Here is a 26,462-nt window from a genome sequence, read left to right as displayed (position 1 = left end):
TTGAGGTACTTTTTGCGGTAACTTGGAGCCCATTTGGTTGAGCTTGAAATTGTGATTTATGACCTAACATTATGTTTGGCAGAACTTATGACTTAATGTGATTTATGTGATAACTTTGAGAGCTTAAAATGCTTGTTTGAGTAATTTTGGCTTATTGATGACTTATGAGTTATCAAAAATATAATATTAAAAATAAAAGTGTGTTATAGGTAATTTATGTCTTATGAGTAATTTTTATAAAAAAAATGTCTTAAAATTAATTCACTGAAAAAAGTAACTCAAAATAACTTCCGGCTTTAAGCTTTAAGTTTGTTTTTGGCTTATTTCTAACTTTAAGCCGACTTTGGTTTATTATACACATATACCCTTAAAGTCGAAGGCTTAAAGCCAGGACTTTAAGCCCAGGCAAATAGGCTTTTAATTCTAACTTTAAGCTGATTTTTAGTTTATTACATAAACAAATATTTTCTGGGTTAAAGTTGAAAATAATTTAAAGCTAGGGCTTTAAGCCCAAGCAAACAGCTTATTAATTTTCTTTATTTTTTTGATAAAAATCATCCATAGACCACTTTTATTTGTATTATTATACTTTTAATAACATTTAAGTCATTAATAAGTTAAAAATTATCCAAATAGACATTTTGAGCTCTTAGTTTTTCACATTAAGCCATGTTAAATTACAAGTCATAATTTCAAACTTATTAAAACGGCCTCTTTAACTCAATCTTATTTTTTTTAATAGTGCTTCTGAGAATTATAATATCTACACCAAATACACCTCAAAAAGAGTCTTCATTGTTTTGACAAAAAATCCAAGGTATTTCCTTCCCTCATGTTCAAGAGGCTGAAGAAAACAATGCCTTTACAGTCGGAGCTTCCACTCTTTAGTTTACTGAATTTCCACTCGGAAACAAATCTACCACGCTAATAACTTCTATATCATTCTGATACCAAACCCATCAAGGGGAAGATACAAATTTTTCCGGGATAACGTGGACACTCCTCTTTTACTTAAAATATTCTACGAAATATGGAAAAACATCTCTAGCCACCTACTTGCACTCATGTAGTGTTGTAAAACACATAAAATAAAAAGAAACACAAGCTTCAATTTTGAAGCGCAACTCGCAAAGCGTGATTACTGGCATGATTTGTCGTCAAAAATGTAAATATCTATATAATTATATAGTTTTGAGAATGTTACTTCTAATATTAATTACAAACATAAATAACAGCCTCAAACATAATGAAAAATATCACATAACTATCATACTATTAGTCAATAACATTTAGTAAATCAAATGCTTCCTAATTGTTTAGCTCGATCTCGTGTCCCTCACGTCCCTCATATTCTTTCTATTTATCATCATCATCTTCGTCTATGAGATGTTAAGAAGAAGCTCTATCACTTGATTTTGAGGTGGTCATATTTCTTGTCAAGCACCTTGTGCGATACAACGATTCTTAAGCTTTGGAAGCAATACGAACATCCCCAGATGAGACCATCTCATTCATGAACATAATTAGCATTCACATCGTCATCATCAAAGCTCTTTCCAAATAGCCACTCATTGCATTCATTAAAAACATCCAAAGCAGTTGAGACTTATAAATCACGTGCATCAAACTTATGTTTTGATGTCCTATCATACTTAACGTATATCAAGTCGTTGATCCTTTTTTGAGTTATCCTATTCCGCTTTTTTGTATAAATCTACAAAACAATAACAATTTATTAATGAACATATTCAACTAATATGGTGGGTGGCAAATAAAGTGTGTGCAGTATATCTAGAGGACTGATTTTGAGAAACAACTTACATGCTCAAACGCATTCCTGTTACGCTCACAACCTGATGCACTACATGAAAGACTCAAAATTTTGATAGCGAACCTTTTTAAATTCAGATCCGAGATTCCAAAATTTTCCCACCATGTTGCTATATATAAATTTAAAATAAATTAAATACTTTCCTATTCAAGTTGCTACATAAATTGATTAAATCGATTAATTTTAATAAATTACTAACTAATTTCTTAACTCATAATTACCTGGTGCGTGTGGGGTCTTGGTTCTCTTTTCCATATCATATGAAAAGCTTCCTTGTGCATATTTATACTGATATCTCATTTATAATTGCATTTTGTATGTCTATATCATGTACCAATCTATAAATGCACTCATGTAGCCGTTTTCCTATATTTCCATCTAAATACATGTGTTGCTGATCATGAAAAAATTCGGGATTCAAGAAGTGGTCTTCAATATGTAAAAGCTAATGAAGTTGAACCTCCCACCTATTATCAATTATTTGAAACACTTTCTTGTATTCGTCTTCCTTGTTGAATGAACTCTTAATGGTGAATTTAGCCCTCTCCATTGTCCCGTAGGCATATCTCATCGGGGGCTTCTTTTCATTGTCAATCATATGTAATACTTTGACAAGAGGACCACATACCTTAAGGACACCATGTGCAGCACACTATATAGATCTAATGCTGAAGATATATTCAGGATCACTAAATTAAAGAACACTTGCTCAAGTGCCATGGCTCTATATGGATTCATTTATTTAGGATATGGAATCGTGAATATACAGTGTGCTGCACTTGATTCTCATATTTCCATCCAATGTCAACACTTCGAGTCATCTTTATAATGGTCCAAGGGATGAGTACATTTTACAAGAGTAATTTCTAAGAGGAATTTAATCAAACACCAAACAAACTTTAAATATATATGCTATATATTTAAGGCCAAGGTATCAAAAAAAAGTGTTAACATAGAGAGAGTTGAAGAGAGAAGGTCGAGAGAAACAGAGATGTGAAGATGAAGAAATATAGATAGAGAGATAGAGTGTTAACATACCTGTGTGAAGATGTGACGAAGGATGTGCAATAAGTTGGGAGGATGTAGGTTGTAAACTTTTATGAGTTTTTTTGTTTTTTAGTTCGAGTTTTTGCGAGTAATCACGAGTTAAGCATGATTTATAGTCATTTTCATAATCACGCTAAATCGCTCATACACAGCTCGCGGAACGTCCTTCGCCTATTCGCAAAGTACAAATTATCGTGATTTTAATAACACTGCCCCGTGTTATTTGTTTTCCCTCAAGCATTGATTTATATTTGAAAGATGAATATTGTGCTACTCACAAAATCTTACTTTTGTGACACTTATAATATGGAGATGCCTTTGTAAGAGGCCTTGAAAGCTTGAACACATGACTACTTCAAAAGTTATGGATTTTATTCATAATTTGTAATCAAAAGTCAAGCTATAATTTGTCTCATAGAAAATCTTTACCTGAAAACACCAAAAATTAGAGTTGAGCATTCGGTTCGGTTAACAGAATACCGAACGAACCGAAATATTTCGATTTTTAATTCGGTTATGGTTTTCTGGCTAATTCGGTATTTCAGTTTTTTCGGTTTTTTTTACCGAATTAACCAAAAAAACCGAATAATCAAAATATTTAAAATAAAAAAAAATATATTTTATTATATACATAAAAGTTTGCTTTTTAATATATCTTAATATCTTATATGTGTGTTTTTATTCTCCTACTTTTCTCGAGTTTGCTCCTTAAAAAGAAGGAAGTCTATGGGAATTAGGTTTTGTCGACATATATATATTAGAGCATCAAAGAATGCTTTTTATATATTCGGGTAAAATTAGGTTTTAAGAAGAAATTGTTGAACATTTTTGGTAAGTGTTCAATTGGTTAAGCTAGTAAACAAAGAACACTCTACCTCCAGCTATATATAATATATCATCCAAAAGGTAACCACATCCCTCTTAATTACTCCTCCACTGCATTTTGTTCCCTCTTTATGATATCATGCTAACATTGATCTTTGTTTGTGTCCTTGTGTGTGTAAATTGGTGTAATTAAGTTCGCTCCTTTAGAAAGGGAAGTTCCAAAAAACTCAAATCGGGGATATATATGATGTTATTGATGTACTAAACTAACTTTATATGATATAGTGATGTTTTTCTTCATTATTTTGTGAATTTTCTCCTTTATTTCTGTAATTTTTGTTTACTGTTACAAAATTTCAGTTTTTTATTTCGGTATTCGGTTTTAACCGAAATAAAAAATTCGGTTCGGTAAAATAACCGAATTAAATTCGGTTCACTATTCGGTTATGGTTTTGGAGCTTATTCGGTATTTCGGTATTCGATAATTTGGTTCGATTTTTACCGAATAATCAGCCCTACCAAGAATTACAAATGACTTCTAGAATTTTAAAATTGTAATTTTGTATCCTAGCTTATATATATGCACCATGTTGTTGCACCTTACCTCACCCACCTTTATATTAAAGTCTCTCAGATCCAAATGAAGGAGATTGGAATTAGTTAAAGAAAAGAGTACAATTATCATGCTTGATCAAGTCTACATGATGTCACCACAAATTTTCAAAGAAGAAAAACTGCATTGACATCGAATTCACCTATTCAAAAGCTACAATGATATTCTTGTTAGAATAGTTCTAGTGGTTTAAATTAATATTTGTATTTGTATGCAAGAATAACAATAACAAGTACAAGTACAAGACCAAATAATTTACAAGATTTAGTGGAACCCAGTAGTTTTTAATTGAAAGATTGAAAAATATGTAAGAAAGTAGTGAGTTAATTTCACTTTTATATTATAAAAATTTATAATGCTTCAAGAGTTTTGGTATGTAAAGAATTGAGAAAGATGTCCAAAAAAAGTAAAGTGTAAATGGATGAGTGAGATATTAAGATAGAACGGTACTTACAATTTTTAACTGGACTGTCACAGTAATTAAAATACATTATGTCGAGATTTAAAAACTCAATTTACTTGAACATTACATACAATTGATGCAAAAATTTGGGAAATCTATGTAAATACAGGGGTACACTAATATTATTTAAGTTATAGCAAATAAAAATATAACACATGTTATTTTGTATCAATTTGTATACACATTTTGATAACTCTAGAATATTCCATAAAATAAACATAACAAGTAAAGAAAATTTCACAAAAAAGGAACAAGATATAATCACAAATACATTAGAGCATGGTAATTAGACATACTCAGCATGCATGTTTGTTATTACAATAAGTTCTTCAAAAAACTTCTAACACTATTGGACGTCAAATGATTCATAACTCAATAATAGTGTCATATTATTCGATTTAAAGCGAATAGTTTAATTTGGGCATACTTTAAGATATCTCATACTACTAATATCATTATTAACTTATATGTACTTGAAATATATCTTTTCCAATGATACTTGGATTAATAACATCCAATAAATATCCTTAAAATAAAGAATAACAAGTCTTACGACCATAGTAATGGCACTATCACGCAAAAGACACGACGAAACTTGACCAAATCTCCATAGATAGAAGATTTGCAGCACACTAGATGAATTCTCGACATCTGTTGATACAAAATATAAGTTTTGTGATCAATTTTTAACTGGTGCTTATAATAGTTTGATACTGATATGTTTTGGTTAACTCTAATGACGCCTATATCATTACAAGTCATTTTAGAAGACAAAGATAAGTATAATATTTCAATTAAACATTTACCACCTAAAGTACTATTAGTAAAGTATTATATATCATTGAGTAATAAGAAAGATACAATTATTTATCTAGATGAAAACTTGGGTCAAGTTCTTCATAAGTGAAGCATACTCATGTTAAAGAGTTTTTATCGCAATAAAGAGAGTTCTCAATGAGAATTAATTTAAATATATAATGAGGAGGCAACAACATGATGGATGAGGTTCGCATGATCATGCTAAAGTAAAACATATTGGCATTGTTAAAGTATGACATGGCTACGAGGACGACATAATTTTAAAAACAATGAAATCGTAACAAGACTAGGTGATAAATATAACTCATGATTTTATTTAAGAGCTATTTATACTTTATTTAGGACTTTATGTGTCTATAAAAACATCATGATATAATAGATCTTTAGTATTTTATTTAAGAAAATAATTAAAATTTCTCTTATATTTACTTGTAAATTAAACAAATCTCCTCATAGATTTAAGATATTAAGGATTTTGAGCAAGAGTTTATATTAGAAATAAAGTTCTTTGATATCCGATACTCATGTTAATATCAAAAAAAGACTATGTATGCAATTAAAAGAATGACTAATATAGACTGCATAACGAGAAACTCTTTTTTTTTTGAAGACGGAAAACTCTTCTTATTTAATCAATTAGACACGACATTTTTAAGACACTAGAAGCCTTTTATGTCATGTTAAGCTTGATTATATATTCCATATATTTCATAGAAAGTTATATTTTAAAAAATTGAATTTAATTTTCTTAAGATATACGTTTATAACATTTGTAATTTGTTACCATATTAATATTTATGAAAATCAAATTTTAGAGCATGATATCTAGATATATATGTTATGACCATTAATGTGTGTTAAAACTAATCAATTTAATTCATAGATTGCAAAATAACTAAATATGAAGTCACTCCAATTTTTTATATAAATAGATATTACTTACAATGTCATGGTATGTTATTTCTTGCATTGCACATTATATTAGTTGGTTAAAAAATTATGAAGAGCATCGTTGATTTGAAGATAGTTATGTTTTTATTCATTTTGATGGTGATAAATGGACCTTTGTCCCATTCTTCTTATATACAAGGTTTTTCTTAATTGTTACAAGTCTCGGTCTCTGTGAATTTTTTTACACACATATATTGAAGATGAGAAAATCAAATCTAAGTAACTATTGTTTCATGCTTTGCAGACAAAGTTAATCAAGATTATGATTATTTCGCCACCACCGAGGCAAGTTAATTATATTTTTCATGTTTGTTATGCTCATAGCATGTACTCATCCTTCTTTTAATTTTTATTATGCATTTTTTAACGAATATCTTCTTAATAAGTTTTGTTTAATTGAGATAAATTTTAACTTAAAATTTAATATATAAAACTGATGAATTTTTGATTTGGAATTTAGTATTTGTTTCAATAAATTTTGGACCTTAATCCATCTTGAATAATAGTGAAAAAGATGTTCATTAATAGTCTGTCATCTTGTTCTTATATTTTTCATCTGTTTTAGTGATATTTTCATTCTTTCAATAAGTTACTTTTCTAAATTGTACATAAAGTTTTACATATGGGAATTAGTATTGACTTAACATTTTAATTTTTGGATAAATATTTTTCCACATCGAAAAGTTCTAAATTAGTAATATAATTAGATAACAAGAATTTTTAGTTATAAATTTGTTATACATAACATTTTCATAGATCATAAAATACATTAATATATTCTTCTGAATTGGTATCCGGTCAAAACTATTTGGTAACTAGTAAAAATAACAATGATAACTTAATGATAATTGTTTTCCTCATTATTTGCGATTATTCATTTTACTTTTTGTATATATGGAATTAATTTATTAATAAATATATATACTTTGCTTCTTTTTTGATTTAAAATAGAACTATAACTAGAAAATTGATCTTTTGTTGTCGGAAATAAATGGAGGATTTTAGATGTAAATAATAGAAAACTAAATAGAATTATTTTTTGGTTGTAAAGTGTTTGAAAGAGCCCCTTCCCGCTCAATATGGAGGAGGCATCATCAGAGAAACAAGATCACTAGATGGCAGCTTCTTCCCGCAAAAAGTTGAGCTCAAGGATGGACTTTATTATGTTTTATCAGGTAATGTATTCATATCACAATGTCGGAACCAAGCTCAGCCCCGCTGAATTTCAAACATCAATAATTTATGTGTGCTAACTTGCTTTCTGTTGTTGTAATACAACAGCTTGGGTTCAAGCCAGTGAAGGAAGTGATAACATAATAACAGCAGCATTTCGGTATTCGAGCGGAGCTGCAACACAAGCTGGTACTGTAATTGCCAAGCAGGGATGTTGGTCCCTGCTCAAAGGTGGAATTGTCTCAAATGTCACTGCCCCAGCTCACATTATTTTTAAGGTAAGACTTATTCTGCTCGTTCTTGAATATAATTTGTTCATTGATGATAATTCGCCATTTTTGGTTCGTTTATGATATATGTGAAATAACAGAAAAAGAGGCGAAGGCGGGTTTTTAAATTTATGTGAGATCAAGCATGGTTTAAATAATTCTATTGTTAGCTTTGTTATGCATTGAAATAATTTAAAATCTCAATCATTACTGTAGTACTCAATCTTCGTATCAATGTGCAGGCTAAAAATAGTTCGGCACAAATTTGGGTGGACAATGTTTCCGTACAACCATTCACTGAAGAACAATGGAGATCTCACCAAGATCAAAGAATTTCAATGGTAAATAAAGCTCTATATATCCGAATAACTTGTTTTTTTTGAGATATTAAAATGATAATATTTCTACTGATGGGACTGGAAATATCTGCAGGTACGCAAAAGGACAATCCGTTTGAATATAAGCGATGCAAATGATAATGGCAAGACATTAGGAGGCGCGAAAGTGATCATAAATCTAGTCAAGCAACATTTTCCATTTGGATGTTCCATGAGCAAGAACATTGTTAACAACCAAGCTTACCAGTCCTGGTTCTCCTCAAGGTTTCGAGTCACCACTTTTCAAAATGAACTGAAATGGTATGATAATGAACCAACCCAAGGCAAGGAAAACTATGCCAATTCAGATTATATGATCAATTTTGCCCATTCACATGGCATTTCTGTAAGAGGTCACAACGTTTTCTGGGATAATTTTAACTTCCAACCCTATTGGGTCAAGGGCCTTAGTCCTGATCAGTTACGAGCAGCCGCTGATAAAAGAATTAACTCTGTTGTGTCAAGATACAGAGGAGGGGTCATTTCTTGGGATGTTGTTAATGAAAATTTGCATTTTCGCTTCTTTGAAGACAAATTGGGTAATGATTTTTCAAAGTCCGCGTACTGGAAGGCTCATCAGCTTGATAAAGGAGCCACCTTGTTTATGAATGAGTACAATACAGTAGAAGATGGCAGAGATCCTGCTTCACTTCCCCAGAATTATGTTAAAAAATTGTGGGAAATTCAGGGTAGTGTCGGTGGTGCCCCTATTGGGATCGGCTTGCAATCTCATTTCAGTCAATTTCAACCAAACATCGTTTACATGAGATCAGCACTCGACACGATGGGTGCTACAAAAATGCCAGTTTGGCTAACAGAGGTAGATGTAAAGCCAAATCCAAATCAGGTAAAATATCTGGAACAAATACTAAGAGAAGGCTTTGCGCATCCTGCTGTTCAGGGGATTGTATTGTGGTCTGGGCCAGCCGTAGACAGCGGTTACTTCATGACATTAGCTGATAATAAGTTTAGTAATACTCCTGGTGGAGATTTGGTGGACAGATTGCTCAAAGAATGGAGATCAGAGGATGCAGAATTTACAACAGATGATAATGGATTACTTGAAGTGTCATTGTTTCATGGAGAATACCAAGTAACTGTTGTGCATCCAACAACAAATTCGTCTACTATGCTCTCTGTTGACATTAATGATAAGCTTCCTGCAAAAGAAAGTTTTCATATTCATATCCATGTATGAGTTATGCAGCTATATTTTGGCAGTCCTAAATCTGTTTCCTCTGTAACTTTTAAACTATGAAATATATTCAAAATTTGTAATTAGCTCTTGCGAGGTATTTTGGTCTGCCTTTTTAAATTACTTGCCCTCTTCGACAAAAACTTATGCTTATTACTTGCCCATACAAAGACGGGAATATTTTCAAATGTGTTGGTTAAAATTATATATAATATTAATTATGTAAAATGTGGTGATTGCGCTACCTTAGACCGAAGTTGATATAAATAAAACATAATATTTCAATATGGTAATATTTGATTTGAAATCTTAAAACAATATTATATTTTTATTTCAAGTTGACATAAATAAAAACAATACTTTGATATGTTAATAGAGATAATTTGAAATCTTTTTTCATGCAGGTCTCGTAGAGGTTATACAAATGTAACCATAACCAACAACACTGGGACCGTAAATGAGCTTATACACTCGAAAAAAGCTTAGTTCAGGTTCAGTTTGATTCATAAACGAGTCGATATATATTGAACACAATATTACATATCGATTTATTGACAAAGTGAACATGATTAGAATGTGTAGTCCCTAGTTTGCTTATATGTCTGTGACTCATGAATTCCTTCGTGAATAAGTTCATTAATAAATTTGATTAACAAATTTCTTAAATTGCTTAGTTTACTTCAACAGTGGTAGTTCAATTTTTGATTTTTATACACAAGAACATGTTATATATCTCATTTCTTGGTACTACAAGTGTTAGTAGGCAACTGACCTGTAATAAATAAATAAGTGGACGAAAGTTCTCAAAACTAGTGAACAAATATGCTTTTGATTATTGCTTACGAGGTGTGTGCGACAAAACTTATGAGCTAGTTTCATGAGTAATGTTTATGATTTATTTGTGAACATAATATTGTGAACAAACTCATGAACATATTCGTAAATAATAATAATTGTTTGTTTGTGAGTACAAACTCTTGTGAAAACTCGTAAAACATGTTCATGAGCTGTTCGCGAATCTTCCGTGAACAACATTTTCCTTAATGAACGAAGTCGAAACAATTTTTTCCGCTCGAGTTTTATTTTTTTAACAGACAATACACGAGCACTCTAGGTTCGACTTAGCTAGCTAGACTCATTTGCAGTCCTAAATATCACTAAGTTGACTAAATTTTGAGAGAGGGGAATGCCCTTATATATTTTCTATGATTTTTTTATTTATGATGCTACCTCCGTCCTACTAATTTCGTCCACAATCATATCAGTACTTTTTATTCAATCATATTAAACAAATTAACACTTACCAAATACTGCAATGTTTTGAGCTAACTTAACATATTTAATATTTAACTAGCTTTATAGCCCGTGCGAGGCACGGGCATGCTCTAATTTTATTTTTTGTAATTTTTTATGCCAGGTCGGAAAATTACATATATGTTGTCTTGTACGAAGTTCAAAAATACAAAATTGCTGGAATCGTTTGAGCAATGACATTGTCCTGAAAAACTAATATCCCCTCTCTCCAGAAGTTAACCTCGTGATCCCGTCATAACACCAAAAAATTAATATCCCTTCCAATAGTTGCTGGAATATTGTTTGCCACTGCAACTGGAGCTTTAATCTTTTGCACTTTGCCGGTGCTTTTATTTGTATATGTCGTATCAATCTAGTTCTCGGTAGGAGTTTCCAAGGCTTTTTCTTGCACCACATTTTGAGAAGAGCTGACATTATTTGAGCAATGACATTGTCCTGAAAAAAATTGATAAACTACCGTGAGATCCACCATACCAACATTAAATTTGAGGCGTGGGTTTTAATTTCTAACTCCAAGCACATGTATTGATTATTAAGAAAATATATAGATATATTATTTATTGGTTGTTATTTTACACCAACTATAAGAAAGATTGTAGAAGAGGGGGTTGAATACGATTTTTTACAAAATAAAAGATTCAAGAACACAAACACTTTAAAACAGCAAAACGATAAAAACACCAAGTATTAAAAATACGGGTGGATTGAATGATCCACCCGTGAGATTTTATATTGAAGAATCTGTGGATTGATTACAATTCGCACAACTGCAGGTTCATCACTTGAATAGTTTCTAACTCTCAGATTTTCTCTCAAGTTTTCGAACACTTTCAACTGATGCTACTAACTAGGTTATATACTCCAAGTTTTACAAAGCTTTTAACTAGAATACAAATTGCACTCTAATCTAAACAATACTGCACATCTTTGTCTTATGCATGCTTTCTGAGATGTCTTCATCTTTGACCATCATCTTGATTTGATCCAGATTGCATTGCATGAGATAAGAATGTTTCTGCTTCTTCTTTATTTTCCTAATCAGGCTTCCATGTCTATTTTAGTGTAATTCGATCCATGTGATTTGTCAGGCTTAAGCTCTAGTCACTTTCAACTGCTCTTTGCTTCATCAGTTGAAAGCTCTGGTTACTTTCAACTGCTCTTGACTTCATCAGTTGAATGCTCTTTTATCAGTTGAACGAATTACAGACTTCATTAGTTGAATGCTGTTCCAGTCTCATCAGTTGAATTCCTTAGCATCATCAGTTGAATACTTTGTCTTCAGTTGAATGCTTGGTTTTTCATCAGTTGAAACATGACCCAGTCTTCATCAGTTGAATAGTTACATCTCATCAGTTGAATATCCTTCACTTAGATAAAATTACATGGCATTGGATATTTACACTTAGCCATCATATTCTATCCATCCGTTGATAATTCTCAAAGACAAGAAGTATAACAATTACAACTGAAATTTTGATAAAGATTCTAAATAAAAACATGTTACAAAGTGTTTATGTTATCATCAAAAATTATTGATTCCTAACATTGGTAAAATCTAGGAGCATGCGTGATCAGAGATAGTTAAAATTTTAGCGACCAAAATGATCAGGTGAACCTCGTTTTATATGAGGCAAAAAAGATGAGAGTATATGAGTTCATATTCAGTCAATATGGAATTAGCCATGAGTTATGGACTGATACAAGCTTTAAACCCTCCAAGGTCGTTTATATACTATTGCACTTTCTTGTGGCTCGCTATTCGCCACAATGTTAAAATCTATCAAGTATCTAACAAAGAAAAATATTATAAATAACTGTCAATCTATCAAATGGAAACCAGTTATTAATGATGATGCCCCCAAAAAATATTAGCGGAGAACAAATGATGTTTTAGCGGAAATTAAACTGATCAAGAGACTCCAAGTGCATTATTAATCACAACATATTAATATCTTTCCAGCTGCACCCAACTCAAATTAGCCTGTTTAGAATCCTTGACCTTCATGCATCTGCATCTTAATGAAACAATAACAACATCCTTAAGTTTTTTGCCTAAAATACGGAACTTGCTGAAATTACATTGGGAAAAAAGTTTTTTATTTATGTAATATAATTTTATATATTGTAATACCATGTTTGCATAGTCTTTTTGGCAAGATAACTTACCTAATTTTCTGAGATCTCAAACCATTACATCACATTATTTCTTTACTAATCATAACATATATCTCGAGTTGTCTTTAACTACAATATATGATTTACTCTTCGGCTTTGTTATATTTATTCGATGAATCCCTCACAAAGAAGATTTATATTATATTACTTGTGCACCAACTACAGAACCATGAGGAACCCGACTGATTTATATATAAAAGAGTATAAATTAGCTTAAAGGGAATATAGTAGTTTATAAAATATGAAATGTAAAAAATAATTATACAGAAAAGAAACAGATGTATTCTTCTTGTTAGGGAATCAAATACATGTTGGCTAAAGTTCACAATTCTACCATTGTCCTGCATCAAGAACTATATCTGATTTTATGCTTCAACTAAACACCTTACACTAAAGTACTCCAAATCCTAATATACTATCTAAAACTCTAGCAACTTATATGTTAGAAGCAAGAGCTTTTGTGGACTTGCTAATATATTGTTCTTTTAAATCTATGTGATGAATTTTGTAAGATAATTGCAAATTTATTGTTAACAGACAAATGTTTTTGTAAGAAAAGATAAGAGTATGTAAGATTTTTGAATGACACTTCCATGCTTGCAGGTCCCAGCCCGTGTCAATTTCTGGATCTAATCCTAAAATTTTGAATTGTGAGAATGATAACAGTACTGTTTTGAAACCGAAAATAAAGACCACATATATCAAGATTCGAACAAACATTGAACAATCTGCCACCACTTCCCTAGTTGCATTGGGTCCGGCCAATTTCGATCCAGTTAAGGAATCTTTAGTTCAAGAATTGCCCGAGTGTGAGGTATATGTAACATCCCAGATTTTCAGAATTAGTTTATTAATATAGAAATAAATTTTTGAATATTACTATTGGCTTTAATTGATTTCTTCTGATAAGATGAACGGTCTGTGTAATATGAGTATAATTGTGATGTGAATTATAAGGTTAAAGACGGAAGATGCATTCTTCTGTTGTGATTTCGTTTATTTTAGCGACCCGGATTTTTCAAAAAAATTATTTATCGTTATGAAAGTTATTTTCTTAGAAAGAAGGAATAAAGGTTAATATTTTATTCCAGTTTAAGATGTTTTCAAAATTTTATATTCCGGGTTATTGTAGTATCAATACAGGGTTGTCTTTTCAAAATTATATTTTATATAATTGATTTTAAAGATTTAAAAGATTGCTATGTGAGTATAATTGTTACATGGCTAAATGCTGCATGTGAATTGTGAGTTTAATTAGTTATGATAATTAAATGTGAATATTGGATGAATTTTAGTGTAAATTGATTTTCTGTAATTGTTATTTATACGTGCCAGAACTGTGAGTTTAATTATTGGTATTATCAGAATGAGTCATATTTTATTTAGATATTTTCAAATGATTTATATACGAATATATGAATATCCTTTCAAAACTCATTTCAAATATTATTTCTAAAAATACAGAGATTTGTTATGTAAAAGTTAGATGGTTGATATGTGAATACATGTATTACATGATTAAGTGCTACGTGTGTAATGGTCGTGTAACCAGTTATGGTTGTTTACGAATATTATTTGAGTATTTGGTAAATTAGTTGATAACTGGTTTTCTATTTTGATTGCTTATATATGTTGCAATCACGAGTTTTCAATTTTCATATTCTCAGAATAAAATATGGAACATTTGGGTATTTTCCTGTTAATTTATGAATAATATGTGATATTTATATGAATTGTTGTGAGGCTTGTGTTATCTGGTTTATTGAACTGGCTACTCATATGTTTTCGGATTTGAGATATTTCAAATTTTTATATGATCAGGATAAAATATAGTTTATTTAGATATGTTCATATCGATTTTTGGATTGCTACGTGATTTTATAATCGATTTATGGATTTAATTTCGTTTAATTATTAATTATATTAAAATAGTTATTTAATATTTTCAACCCCGCGGGCGTTCGGGAAAATTTCGCCATTAAGCTATTTGGGACATTCTGGGCATTTCTCGTGTTTTAACTTTTTCAATCTGGAGTACGGTTTGTCCCGTAAATGATCCGATACGGTTTTATTAATATTTTTTTTAAAGTTAATAATTATCTGGTTGTCTCGTAATGCGTGAAGTATATTCCAGGAATATTCCAAAGCATATTCAAGGAATATTCCAAAGCATATTCAAGGAATATTCTCTTATCTTCTTCTATAAATATCCTTTACCAGTTTATTTCGCACGTACAATCATTTCGTCAGTTTCTCTGCACGAATACCGAGAGAAGACGAACGGGTGTTCTTCGTGTTCTTCATATTCAAACGAGGATTTGAAGGCGTTATTGGAATCCGATGGAGGCGTATAAATAGTCAAAACGAAGCTCTCGATGCGTAGAATATAGTTTAATCATCAAAACGTGTGCAGGTATAACGGATTAATTGTTTTGATTTTTGCAAAATTCGAATTAAATGATTTAAAATAATGATTTTTCGTAGATGATCTTGTTTATGTGATTTGATGAATCCATGTTGTAGAGCATCTCCTGCCATTCGTTTTCATATATGATATGTCGATTTTTGACTTCCGTAACATATAGAAATAAGGGTTTGATTCTTGAGATGTGTTCTTGAATGTTCTTGAGTGTTCTTGAACATTTTCAATTGAAAATTGGGAATTTACAAACCGTTGATTCTGGGCAAAATCAGAGGTTACCACTGTGTGTGTATTGATGTGTGGAATATGCGTATGTAAATATTGAGCGTGGACGAGCTCGATTTAGAGCTAATCGGGGAAAATAAGACTCGCCGGCGGCAAGTTTTTGCTGGAACTTTCCGGCTGATTGGATTGGTTTCTGGTCGATATGAACCCATGTACAGGTTCCTGGTAGCGTGCTTTGCAAATCTGGAGTTTGTGGGAGCTCGGGGAGGCCGGGAACGAGTTTTCCGGCGAATTAGTAGGTGGCCGGCGGCTTTTTGCTGTTTGGTCACCGAAGTTATGAAGGTGGTGAAGTTTCTGCACCGGGGTTTGCGTTCTGACAGATTACCCCCTGAAACTTCTGCAAGTTACACTTTAAACCCTGACCGAAAACTTTCAAAAGTTTACAAAATAAACCTTTTGATTTAATTTTCTAAAATTGTTTTATTTAATTATTTTAAATTCCAAAAATAGTTTTTAATTATTTATTTATTCAAAAATAAATCTAAATTAGTTTCTAAATTAATTTTAATTAGTAATTAATTATTTTAATTGGTCAATTAATTTAAATATTAATTGATTAATTAATTTAGTTAATTATTAATTGATTTTAATTGATTGATTAATTAGATTTAATTGCTCCTTTTGATTTAAAAATTCCGAAAAATAGTTTCGAGCTTTGAATTATTTTTCTAAAATATGTTCGAGGCTCGTTAATTGATTTCAAATGATTTTGGGATCCGATCTTGAGCAATCGGACTTGATTATTTACTCAAAAATGAATTCTTTTACCCGTTTAAAATCCGAAAAATGTCTAGAAATTCCAGAAAATTCCTGAAAAATCATTTTTAACCTAAAACTTGATTTGGCATCAATTGGGAGGGGAGACCTAATGTGTATATGTTGTCTGTTATCGGTGTGCTGTATTACATGTGTCGAAAGTGGAGTCGGAAACGGTTTTCAGCATAACTTTTGATCAGTAATTCAGAATCGAGTGAAACGAAAAAGAGGTTAAAGCTTATAAAGTCTATTTTAATGTGACATAATAATATGGTGGAGTATAGAATGTGAATAATTGTTGTTAAATGTATAGAATATGATTATATGTGATCTAATTGCTATTAAATGATAATTGCATGGACTATCGGATTGTTCTAGTATTACATACATGTGATAAATGATTAAATGACATAGTGTCGTGTCTTGATAGATGTCGGATAAAAGCATATGGATTATAGTGATTGGATTTGGTTGGTTGATTGTTGATTGAGATAGGATAACAGGTGGATAGTCTAATAAATAGACGAGACGATGTCGGATTTTCGATAAGATTTATATGATATTTAATTGATAATATGTTATGTGAAATATGATTAGACTATATGGTAGAGTCAAAGCATGATTATGTGTTAAGTGATATTTGATGAGTTTAAAGAATTATATAAGTGGGTATCGATATACGTGATATGTGTATGCGATAGGTTATGCTACTGAGTTGATAAGTAGAGATAAGAATCAATAGATTATTTAGTGATAATGGTAGTATCTTATTCTCGTAAAGGGTTTGGACGAGACGGATACGATCGAAGACGTTCAGAAGGTCAAACGATGTTACAAAGCGAATAAGGAACGAATCGAGTAAACGAAGCAGTGTGGCGAATAGAGTATAGCCAAAGATGGTCTAGAGACTATGATATGCATACAGTGTGAAAGTGGAAAGATGAGATTGAGATATGAGACTGGAATCGGATTTAAGGCAAGTTTTCCTAAATCCTTCCTCCTATACATATTGCATGTTCTGATTATTCTGTCAAGATTATGATATTGTTTATACTGAGACCCTTCTTAAATAAACCCTTACTTCTGAGAATGAAACCCATGATTGTTTTCTTCTTCCGAGTTTTGAAAAGCCAGACACCTAAATACTCTCAATTTCTATTACAAGTATTCTGATCCATTCTTTCCAATCCTCAAGATTTTAAAAATGTCAGCTTTACAAATTAGTTCGAAGTTCAGACCGTCATTGAAGCATGGGTTGCTCAGTGATAGTTAGAACCTAGAATGAGTTGGGATCTTCTTGATTATTCAACCCGCCATTGTCATGCTGGTTTAGCAGGCTAAATTCAGTTGCTTAGCCGATAATGGAGGATACTGAATAGTTAGGAATTTCCTGAACTATGATTTATCAAAAGACAGACTGTGGTTTATGAAATGTTGATCCTCAAAAGTTGATTTGGAATATTTCTGTTGTTGATAAAGATTATGATTCTGTTCTGTTGATTAAATTGTCTATTGATTTAAATTGTTAGAATTGGATTAGTTTTTATAAAATATGTGGACCAGATTCGTGGTCAGACCAGATTCGTGGTCAATTATAGGCCAATGTGTGCCTTGGATCCAGTATAGAGAACAGGGCTGTGTGCCATGTTCGGGGTTAGTGCGTGACTGATCAGCAGCCTAACCTTTGGTTTTTAAGTAAAAATGTGATGAATCCAATTCGACAATTCTTCTGTAAGTTTGAATTCTGATTTCAATTGCTGATAAGAATTGTGAAGTTTTCAATTACATATCCTGAACTTGTGAACCCTGATAAGATATTTCAGGACTATTGTTGCTTATATACACTTGCTGAGCATTGTTGCTCACCCTTGCTATTCCTTTTTAACCATTTCAGAAAAGCTTAGAGATGAATTGCTTGATTGAGGTTGCGAGTATGGCTAAGGCTAAGCGAGGAGTCAGAGTTATAGAATATCCAGAGGACAAGTGGAATGTCCATGGAGATTGTCAAGGTTGGTTCTAGATAGAATTGTTGAGATTCAGTTGTAATCATAATTTAAATAGATTGGCAGTGATTCTTCTCATCGAAGATGATCTGAGGTTGTAAGACATTGTTTATTCATAGTGGTTGATTCTAATTTCAATACTGTGACCTGGATGCGATCCTGTTTTTAGGGGGTTAAAGTGTTTTCTTTTAAATCTTTTATTAAAGTCTTCAAGTTTTAAATCCTTTGATTTTATTACCTTTTTCAAAAATACAGGTTTTCAAAAGTGTTTTAGAATGATTTTGTGTGGTGACGTCAGAATCCAGACCCCCGGATTCTCGGGCTGTCACAGTTGGTATCAGAGCAACAGGTTATAAGTTATTGAAATTAGAATATAGATTATGGTTATAAGTTTTATAGAGAAGAAGTGTTCAGTGACCTCATATAGAGGTATTGTGAGACTGTCTGGGGATAGTCTAGAGAGGTAATCGGAATAGAATCTAGATAGTTAAATTAAGTTGAGGGTACATGTTTAGATGGATCATGGTTCCTAAGTCTAGACACTTGGTTTCTAGTATGGGGACTGATTAAGATAGTGAATTGTGATAAGGGTCAGAGTCAGACCTAGTCAAAAGAGTATTAATAATGAATGATTAAGTTAAGAATGATAAAGATGCATGGTTTGGAGTATTCTGACCATGTTACATATTTGAAAGTGGTTTATCGTTTGAATTGAGATGTAGAAGAATGGGTGTTGAATATGAGATATTGTGAATTAGAAAGAGAGTTTTGTAGATAGATGTGATGTGAATGATAGAGAGTATGTGGAATTGAGTCTAGTTATCAGAAGTAATATTGTGAGTGAGATAGAACGTTAGTCTTAACGACGACGCTTCAAGCTAACCGGGATTTCTTCTGATATCAAGATGAGCCAACTTCATTGCGAACGATAATGTCTACAAGGGATCTTACGAAGCTATCACGAGCGAGAACGTCGAGAAGAGGACATACCTTGAACAACGGCTTATGGGAGCAGAGCAAGAATTTGAGAAGACCTTGGCAATATCTTTCTTCAATAAAAACTTATTTTAATTCTTCTCATCATCATTAAGTCCTTATTAGAATACCTTTTCTACAAAAGTTTTGATAAATGAGATTTCTTATTTCTCGAATGACGAGAAAACATTGGTATTGATTATTGATATTGGTATTGATTCTTGGTGTGTGATAAAGGTTATTGTGAGAAGACAATGATATTTCTTGATATTCCTTGATATTCTTTGATATACCTTGATATCTCTTGATATTCTTTGGCAGTCTTTGAGATTCCTTGGTATTTCTTCCATATGATTGGGATGAACAACCCTATGTATAGGGGACACAAGGTATACCTGTCTGTGTGATAAGAGTTGGATGGGACGCCATCACTTGTGTGTGTTGTACTTACAAGAAGGTTAACAACCTTTAGTAGTGTCTAATATGGGCACGCAACACTAAGTTCGTTTGATCATATTGATCTCTCAGTCACTCTCTTATTCAAACATGACCTATTTTGAAAACATTTTGTTCCATTCTAAGTTCTTAAAGAGTGATTCTAAGAACTGAGCTCTGTAATGGTGAAAGTTTTAATACTCTTATTTGTTTCAAAGTCAAAGGTATGCCAAGGTCGAACGAAGGTGGGAGGATGATAGTACGAAGGATGTACATTTTCGTTCTCTTCGCGGATTCTGAGGACAGAATCCTTATAAGGAGGGTAGAATGTAACATCCCAGATTTTCAGAATTAGTTTATTAATATAGAAATAAATTTTTGAATATTACTATTGGCTTTAATTGATTTCTTCTGATAAGATGAACGGTCTGTGTAATATGAGTATAATTGTGATGTGAATTATAAGGTTAAAGACGGAAGATGCATTCTTCTGTTGTGATTTCGTTTATTTTAGCGACCCGGATTTTTCAAAAAAATTATTTATCGTTATGAAAGTTATTTTCTTAGAAAGAAGGAATAAAGGTTAATATTTTATTCCAGTTTAAGATGTTTTCAAAATTTTATATTCCGGGTTATTGTAGTATCAATACATGGTTGTCTTTTCAAAATTATATTTTATATAATTGATTTTAAAGATTTAAAAGATTGCTATGTGAGTATAATTGTTACATGGCTAAATGCTGCATGTGAATTGTGAGTTTAATTAGTTATGATAATTAAATGTGAATATTGGATGAATTTTAGTGTAAATTGATTTTCTGTAATTGTTATTTATACGTGCCAGAACTGTGAGTTTAATTATTGGTATTATCAGAATGAGTCATATTTTATTTAGATATTTTCAAATGATTTATATACGAATATATGAATATCCTTTCAAAACTCATTTCAAATATTATTTCTAAAAATACAGAGATTTGTTATGTAAAAGTTAGATGGTTGATATGTGAATACATGTATTACATGATTAAGTGCTACGTGTGTAATGGTCGTGTAACCAGTTATGGTTGTTTACGAATATTATTTGAGTATTTGGTAAATTAGTTGATAACTGGTTTTCTATTTTGATTGCTTATATATGTTGCAATCACGAGTTTTCAATTTTCATATTCTCAGAATAAAATATGGAACATTTGGGTATTTTCCTGTTAATTTATGAATAATATGTGATATTTATATGAATTGTTGTGAGGCTTGTGTTATCTGGTTTATTGAACTGGCTACTCATATGTTTTCGGATTTGAGATATTTCAAATTTTTATATGATCAGGATAAAATATAGTTTATTTAGATATGTTCATATCGATTTTTGGATTGCTACGTGATTTTATAATCGATTTATGGATTTAATTTCGTTTAATTATTAATTATATTAAAATAGTTATTTAATATTTTCAACCCCGCGGGCGTTCGGGAAAATTTCGCCATTAAGCTATTTGGGACATTCTGGGCATTTCTCGTGTTTTAACTTTTTCAATCTGGAGTACGGTTTGTCCCGTAAATGATCCGATACGGTTTTATTAATATTTTTTTTAAAGTTAATAATTATCTGGTTGTCTCGTAATGCGTGAAGTATATTCCAGGAATATTCCAAAGCATATTCAAGGAATATTCCAAAGCATATTCAAGGAATATTCTCTTATCTTCTTCTATAAATATCCTTTACCAGTTTATTTCGCACGTACAATCATTTCGTCAGTTTCTCTGCACGAATACCGAGAGAAGACGAACGGGTGTTCTTCGTGTTCTTCATATTCAAACGAGGATTTGAAGGCGTTATTGGAATCCGATGGAGGCGTATAAATAGTCAAAACGAAGCTCTCGATGCGTAGAATATAGTTTAATCATCAAAACGTGTGCAGGTATAACGGATTAATTGTTTTGATTTTTGCAAAATTCGAATTAAATGATTTAAAATAATGATTTTTCGTAGATGATCTTGTTTATGTGATTTGATGAATCCATGTTGTAGAGCATCTCCTGCCATTCGTTTTCATATATGATATGTCGATTTTTGACTTCCGTAACATATAGAAATAAGGGTTTGATTCTTGAGATGTGTTCTTGAATGTTCTTGAGTGTTCTTGAACATTTTCAATTGAAAATTGGGAATTTACAAACCGTTGATTCTGGGCAAAATCAGAGGTTACCACTGTGTGTGTATTGATGTGTGGAATATGCGTATGTAAATATTGAGCGTGGACGAGCTCGATTTAGAGCTAATCGGGGAAAATAAGACTCGCCGGCGGCAAGTTTTTGCTGGAAATTTCCGGCTGATTGGATTGGTTTCTGGTCGATATGAACCCATGTACAGGTTCCTGGTAGCGTGCTTTGCAAATCTGGAGTTTGTGGGAGCTCGGGGAGGCCGGGAACGAGTTTTCCGGCGAATTAGTAGGTGGCCGGCGGCTTTTTGCTGTTTGGTCACCGAAGTTATGAAGGTGGTGAAGTTTCTGCACCGGGGTTTGCGTTCTGACAGATTACCCCCTGAAACTTCTGCAAGTTACACTTTAAACCCTGACCGAAAACTTTCAAAAGTTTACAAAATAAACCTTTTGATTTAATTTTCTAAAATTGTTTTATTTAATTATTTTAAATTCCAAAAATAGTTTTTAATTATTTATTTATTCAAAAATAAATCTAAATTAGTTTCTAAATTAATTTTAATTAGTAATTAATTATTTTAATTGGTCAATTAATTTAAATATTAATTGATTAATTAATTTAGTTAATTATTAATTGATTTTAATTGATTGATTAATTAGATTTAATTGCTCCTTTTGATTTAAAAATTCCGAAAAATAGTTTCGAGCTTTGAATTATTTTTCTAAAATATGTTCGAGGCTCGTTAATTGATTTCAAATGATTTTGGGATCCGATCTTGAGCAATCGGACTTGATTATTTACTCAAAAATGAATTCTTTTACCCGTTTAAAATCCGAAAAATGTCTAGAAATTCCAGAAAATTCCTGAAAAATCATTTTTAACCTAAAACTTGATTTGGCATCAATTGGGAGGGGAGACCTAATGTGTATATGTTGTCTGTTATCGGTGTGCTGTATTACATGTGTCGAAAGTGGAGTCGGAAACGGTTTTCAGCATAACTTTTGATCAGTAATTCAGAATCGAGTGAAACGAAAAAGAGGTTAAAGCTTATAAAGTCTATTTTAATGTGACATAATAATATGGTGGAGTATAGAATGTGAATAATTGTTGTTAAATGTATAGAATATGATTATATGTGATCTAATTGCTATTAAATGATAATTGCATGGACTATCGGATTGTTCTAGTATTACATACATGTGATAAATGATTAAATGACATAGTGTCGTGTCTTGATAGATGTCGGATAAAAGCATATGGATTATAGTGATTGGATTTGGTTGGTTGATTGTTGATTGAGATAGGATAACAGGTGGATAGTCTAATAAATAGACGAGACGATGTCGGATTTTCGATAAGATTTATATGATATTTAATTGATAATATGTTATGTGAAATATGATTAGACTATATGGTAGAGTCAAAGCATGATTATGTGTTAAGTGATATTTGATGAGTTTAAAGAATTATATAAGTGGGTATCGATATACGTGATATGTGTATGCGATAGGTTATGCTACTGAGTTGATAAGTAGAGATAAGAATCAATAGATTATTTAGTGATAATGGTAGTATCTTATTCTCGTAAAGGGTTTGGACGAGACGGATACGATCGAAGACGTTCAGAAGGTCAAACGATGTTACAAAGCGAATAAGGAACGAATCGAGTAAACGAAGCAGTGTGGCGAATAGAGTATAGCCAAAGATGGTCTAGAGACTATGATATGCATACAGTGTGAAAGTGGAAAGATGAGATTGAGATATGAGACTGGAATCGGATTTAAGGCAAGTTTTCCTAAATCCTTCCTCCTATACATATTGCATGTTCTGATTATTCTGTCAAGATTATGATATTGTTTATACTGAGACCCTTCTTAAATAAACCCTTACTTCTGAGAATGAAACCCATGATTGTTTTCTTCTTCCGAGTTTTGAAAAGCCAGACACCTAAATACTCTCAATTTCTATTACAAGTATTCTGATCCATTCTTTCCAATCCTCAAGATTTTAAAAATGTCAGCTTTACAAATTAGTTCGAAGTTCAGACCGTCATTGAAGCATGGGTTGCTCAGTGATAGTTAGAACCTAGAATGAGTTGGGATCTTCTTGATTATTCAACCCGCCATTGTCATGCTGGTTTAGCAGGCTAAATTCAGTTGCTTAGCCGATAATGGAGGATACTGAATAGTTAGGAATTTCCTGAACTATGATTTATCAAAAGACAGACTGTGGTTTATGAAATGTTGATCCTCAAAAGTTGATTTGGAATATTTCTGTTGTTGATAAAGATTATGATTCTGTTCTGTTGATTAAATTGTCTATTGATTTAAATTGTTAGAATTGGATTAGTTTTTATAAAATATGTGGACCAGATTCGTGGTCAGACCAGATTCGTGGTCAATTATAGGCCAATGTGTGCCTTGGATCCAGTATAGAGAACAGGGCTGTGTGCCATGTTCGGGGTTAGTGCGTGACTGATCAGCAGCCTAACCTTTGGTTTTTAAGTAAAAATGTGATGAATCCAATTCGACAATTCTTCTGTAAGTTTGAATTCTGATTTCAATTGCTGATAAGAATTGTGAAGTTTTCAATTACATATCCTGAACTTGTGAACCCTGATAAGATATTTCAGGACTATTGTTGCTTATATACACTTGCTGAGCATTGTTGCTCACCCTTGCTATTCCTTTTTAACCATTTCAGAAAAGCTTAGAGATGAATTGCTTGATTGAGGTTGCGAGTATGGCTAAGGCTAAGCGAGGAGTCAGAGTTATAGAATATCCAGAGGACAAGTGGAATGTCCATGGAGATTGTCAAGGTTGGTTCTAGATAGAATTGTTGAGATTCAGTTGTAATCATAATTTAAATAGATTGGCAGTGATTCTTCTCATCGAAGATGATCTGAGGTTGTAAGACATTGTTTATTCATAGTGGTTGATTCTAATTTCAATACTGTGACCTGGATGCGATCCTGTTTTTAGGGGGTTAAAGTGTTTTCTTTTAAATCTTTTATTAAAGTCTTCAAGTTTTAAATCCTTTGATTTTATTACCTTTTTCAAAAATACAGGTTTTCAAAAGTGTTTTAGAATGATTTTGTGTGGTGACGTCAGAATCCAGACCCCGGGATTCTCGGGCTGTCACAGTATATATGTTCTTTGTTTTGAATTTGGTAATATAATTTAGTAGAGATAATGATACTTTGTGATGAGTTTGAAGTAAATTCGTTTTTATTCTTATATAGGCCATGTGTTGAAAATTAGCTTTAAATTTTTATCACATGTTTCGGTATTAACTCCTCTTTTTACCCCCTTTCTACCCTTGTCCTGCATCAAGAACTGTATATAATCTTTCCAGGCCGGCTCAAGAAATTTTGGGGCCTTAGCGAATCTCAAAATGAGGCCTAATTTAAAAAAAAACTCAAATATAATATTAATAATATAATATTTTTTTTGTAATATTTAAATATTACAAGATAAAGTCTAGAAGTAATATTTTTTTTTAAAAATGGACGGAGAATGTATAAAGTAGAGTTGGTGTTTAAATTATATATTAATTACTTAGATTTTAGATGACCCATAGATAAAAAGTTACAATAACGTTATAAATTAATATTATCATGTAATGTAATGTGTGCATTACATAAATAACTTACATATATCGATAGCCGTATATTATTTGATATTATAGCGAAAATAATTGTGTTATTAAAATCAAAATTTAAAAATAAATGAAAGGAAGAACTGATAAGTTATATCTATACTATTATATACTTATATATAATAAGCATAAGGGAGATAATTTGGTCGCATGGTCCTCTGGTCCAAAAACTTATCATCCGTTAGATCTTATATTGAACAAATAAGCACCGTTAGATTGGAAAATTAAATTCTGTTCTACAAGGCAACTGATATCACCTTGCATGTTTATAATTCCTTTTCTGAATCCAAAACAAATTCTGTCTTTCATGTGTATATGATTTTTTTAATCCCAAATAAATATTTCTTACCAGTTTTATTCGTAGAATCATATAAATCTCACCGTCACAATTTTTTTGATAATATATTTTAAAATTAATAAGCCGGATTTATGTGATTAGCAAATACAAAAACTTTTTCCTAATCCAAAATAGATTCTACCTTCTTATTGCATGTTTATGATTCTTTTTCTTAATTCAAAAAAAAAAAAATATGTTTATCAATTTTAATTTAGAACCATATAATTTTTTTGAAAAATATTTAAATCACATTATATTTCTTTTCTTTTTTTAACCTAGGAATCCGCAGCCCCTACCCTTCGGGTGCACACTAACCCACGAGCTCACGCAATAGCGCTAGGCTCTAATCCACACTTTGGCCACGAGCTCACGCAATA

At 31.5% G+C, this 26,462-nt stretch overlaps 1 protein-coding gene and 1 long non-coding RNA gene across 2 annotated transcripts; both read left to right on the top strand.

Moving 5' to 3' along the window:
- Positions 1-7,540: 7,540 nt before the first annotated feature.
- LOC108220928 (endo-1,4-beta-xylanase 5-like) lies at positions 7,541-9,566 on the top strand. Its single transcript, XM_064086003.1, has 4 exons — positions 7,541-7,556; positions 7,831-8,000; positions 8,234-8,332; positions 8,424-9,566. The coding sequence occupies exons 1-4, from the start codon at positions 7,541-7,543 to the stop codon at positions 9,564-9,566; spliced, it is 1,428 nt and encodes a 475-aa protein (XP_063942073.1).
- Positions 9,567-14,231: 4,665 nt separating this feature from the next.
- LOC135147119 (uncharacterized) lies at positions 14,232-25,041 on the top strand. The gene is made up of 5 exons (XR_010284624.1): positions 14,232-15,465; positions 17,297-17,491; positions 18,410-21,850; positions 23,682-23,876; positions 24,795-25,041. It is a non-coding gene; the product is annotated as an uncharacterized LOC135147119 (long non-coding RNA).
- Positions 25,042-26,462: the final 1,421 nt, after the last annotated feature.

The sequence above is a fragment of the Daucus carota genome, chromosome 1 (genome assembly GCF_001625215.2).
Source record: "Daucus carota subsp. sativus chromosome 1, DH1 v3.0, whole genome shotgun sequence".
In the NCBI taxonomy this organism is placed as follows: domain Eukaryota; kingdom Viridiplantae; phylum Streptophyta; class Magnoliopsida; order Apiales; family Apiaceae; genus Daucus; species Daucus carota.
The sequence above is the reverse complement of the archived record's forward strand: the minus strand, read 5'-3'. Positions and strand labels throughout refer to the sequence as shown.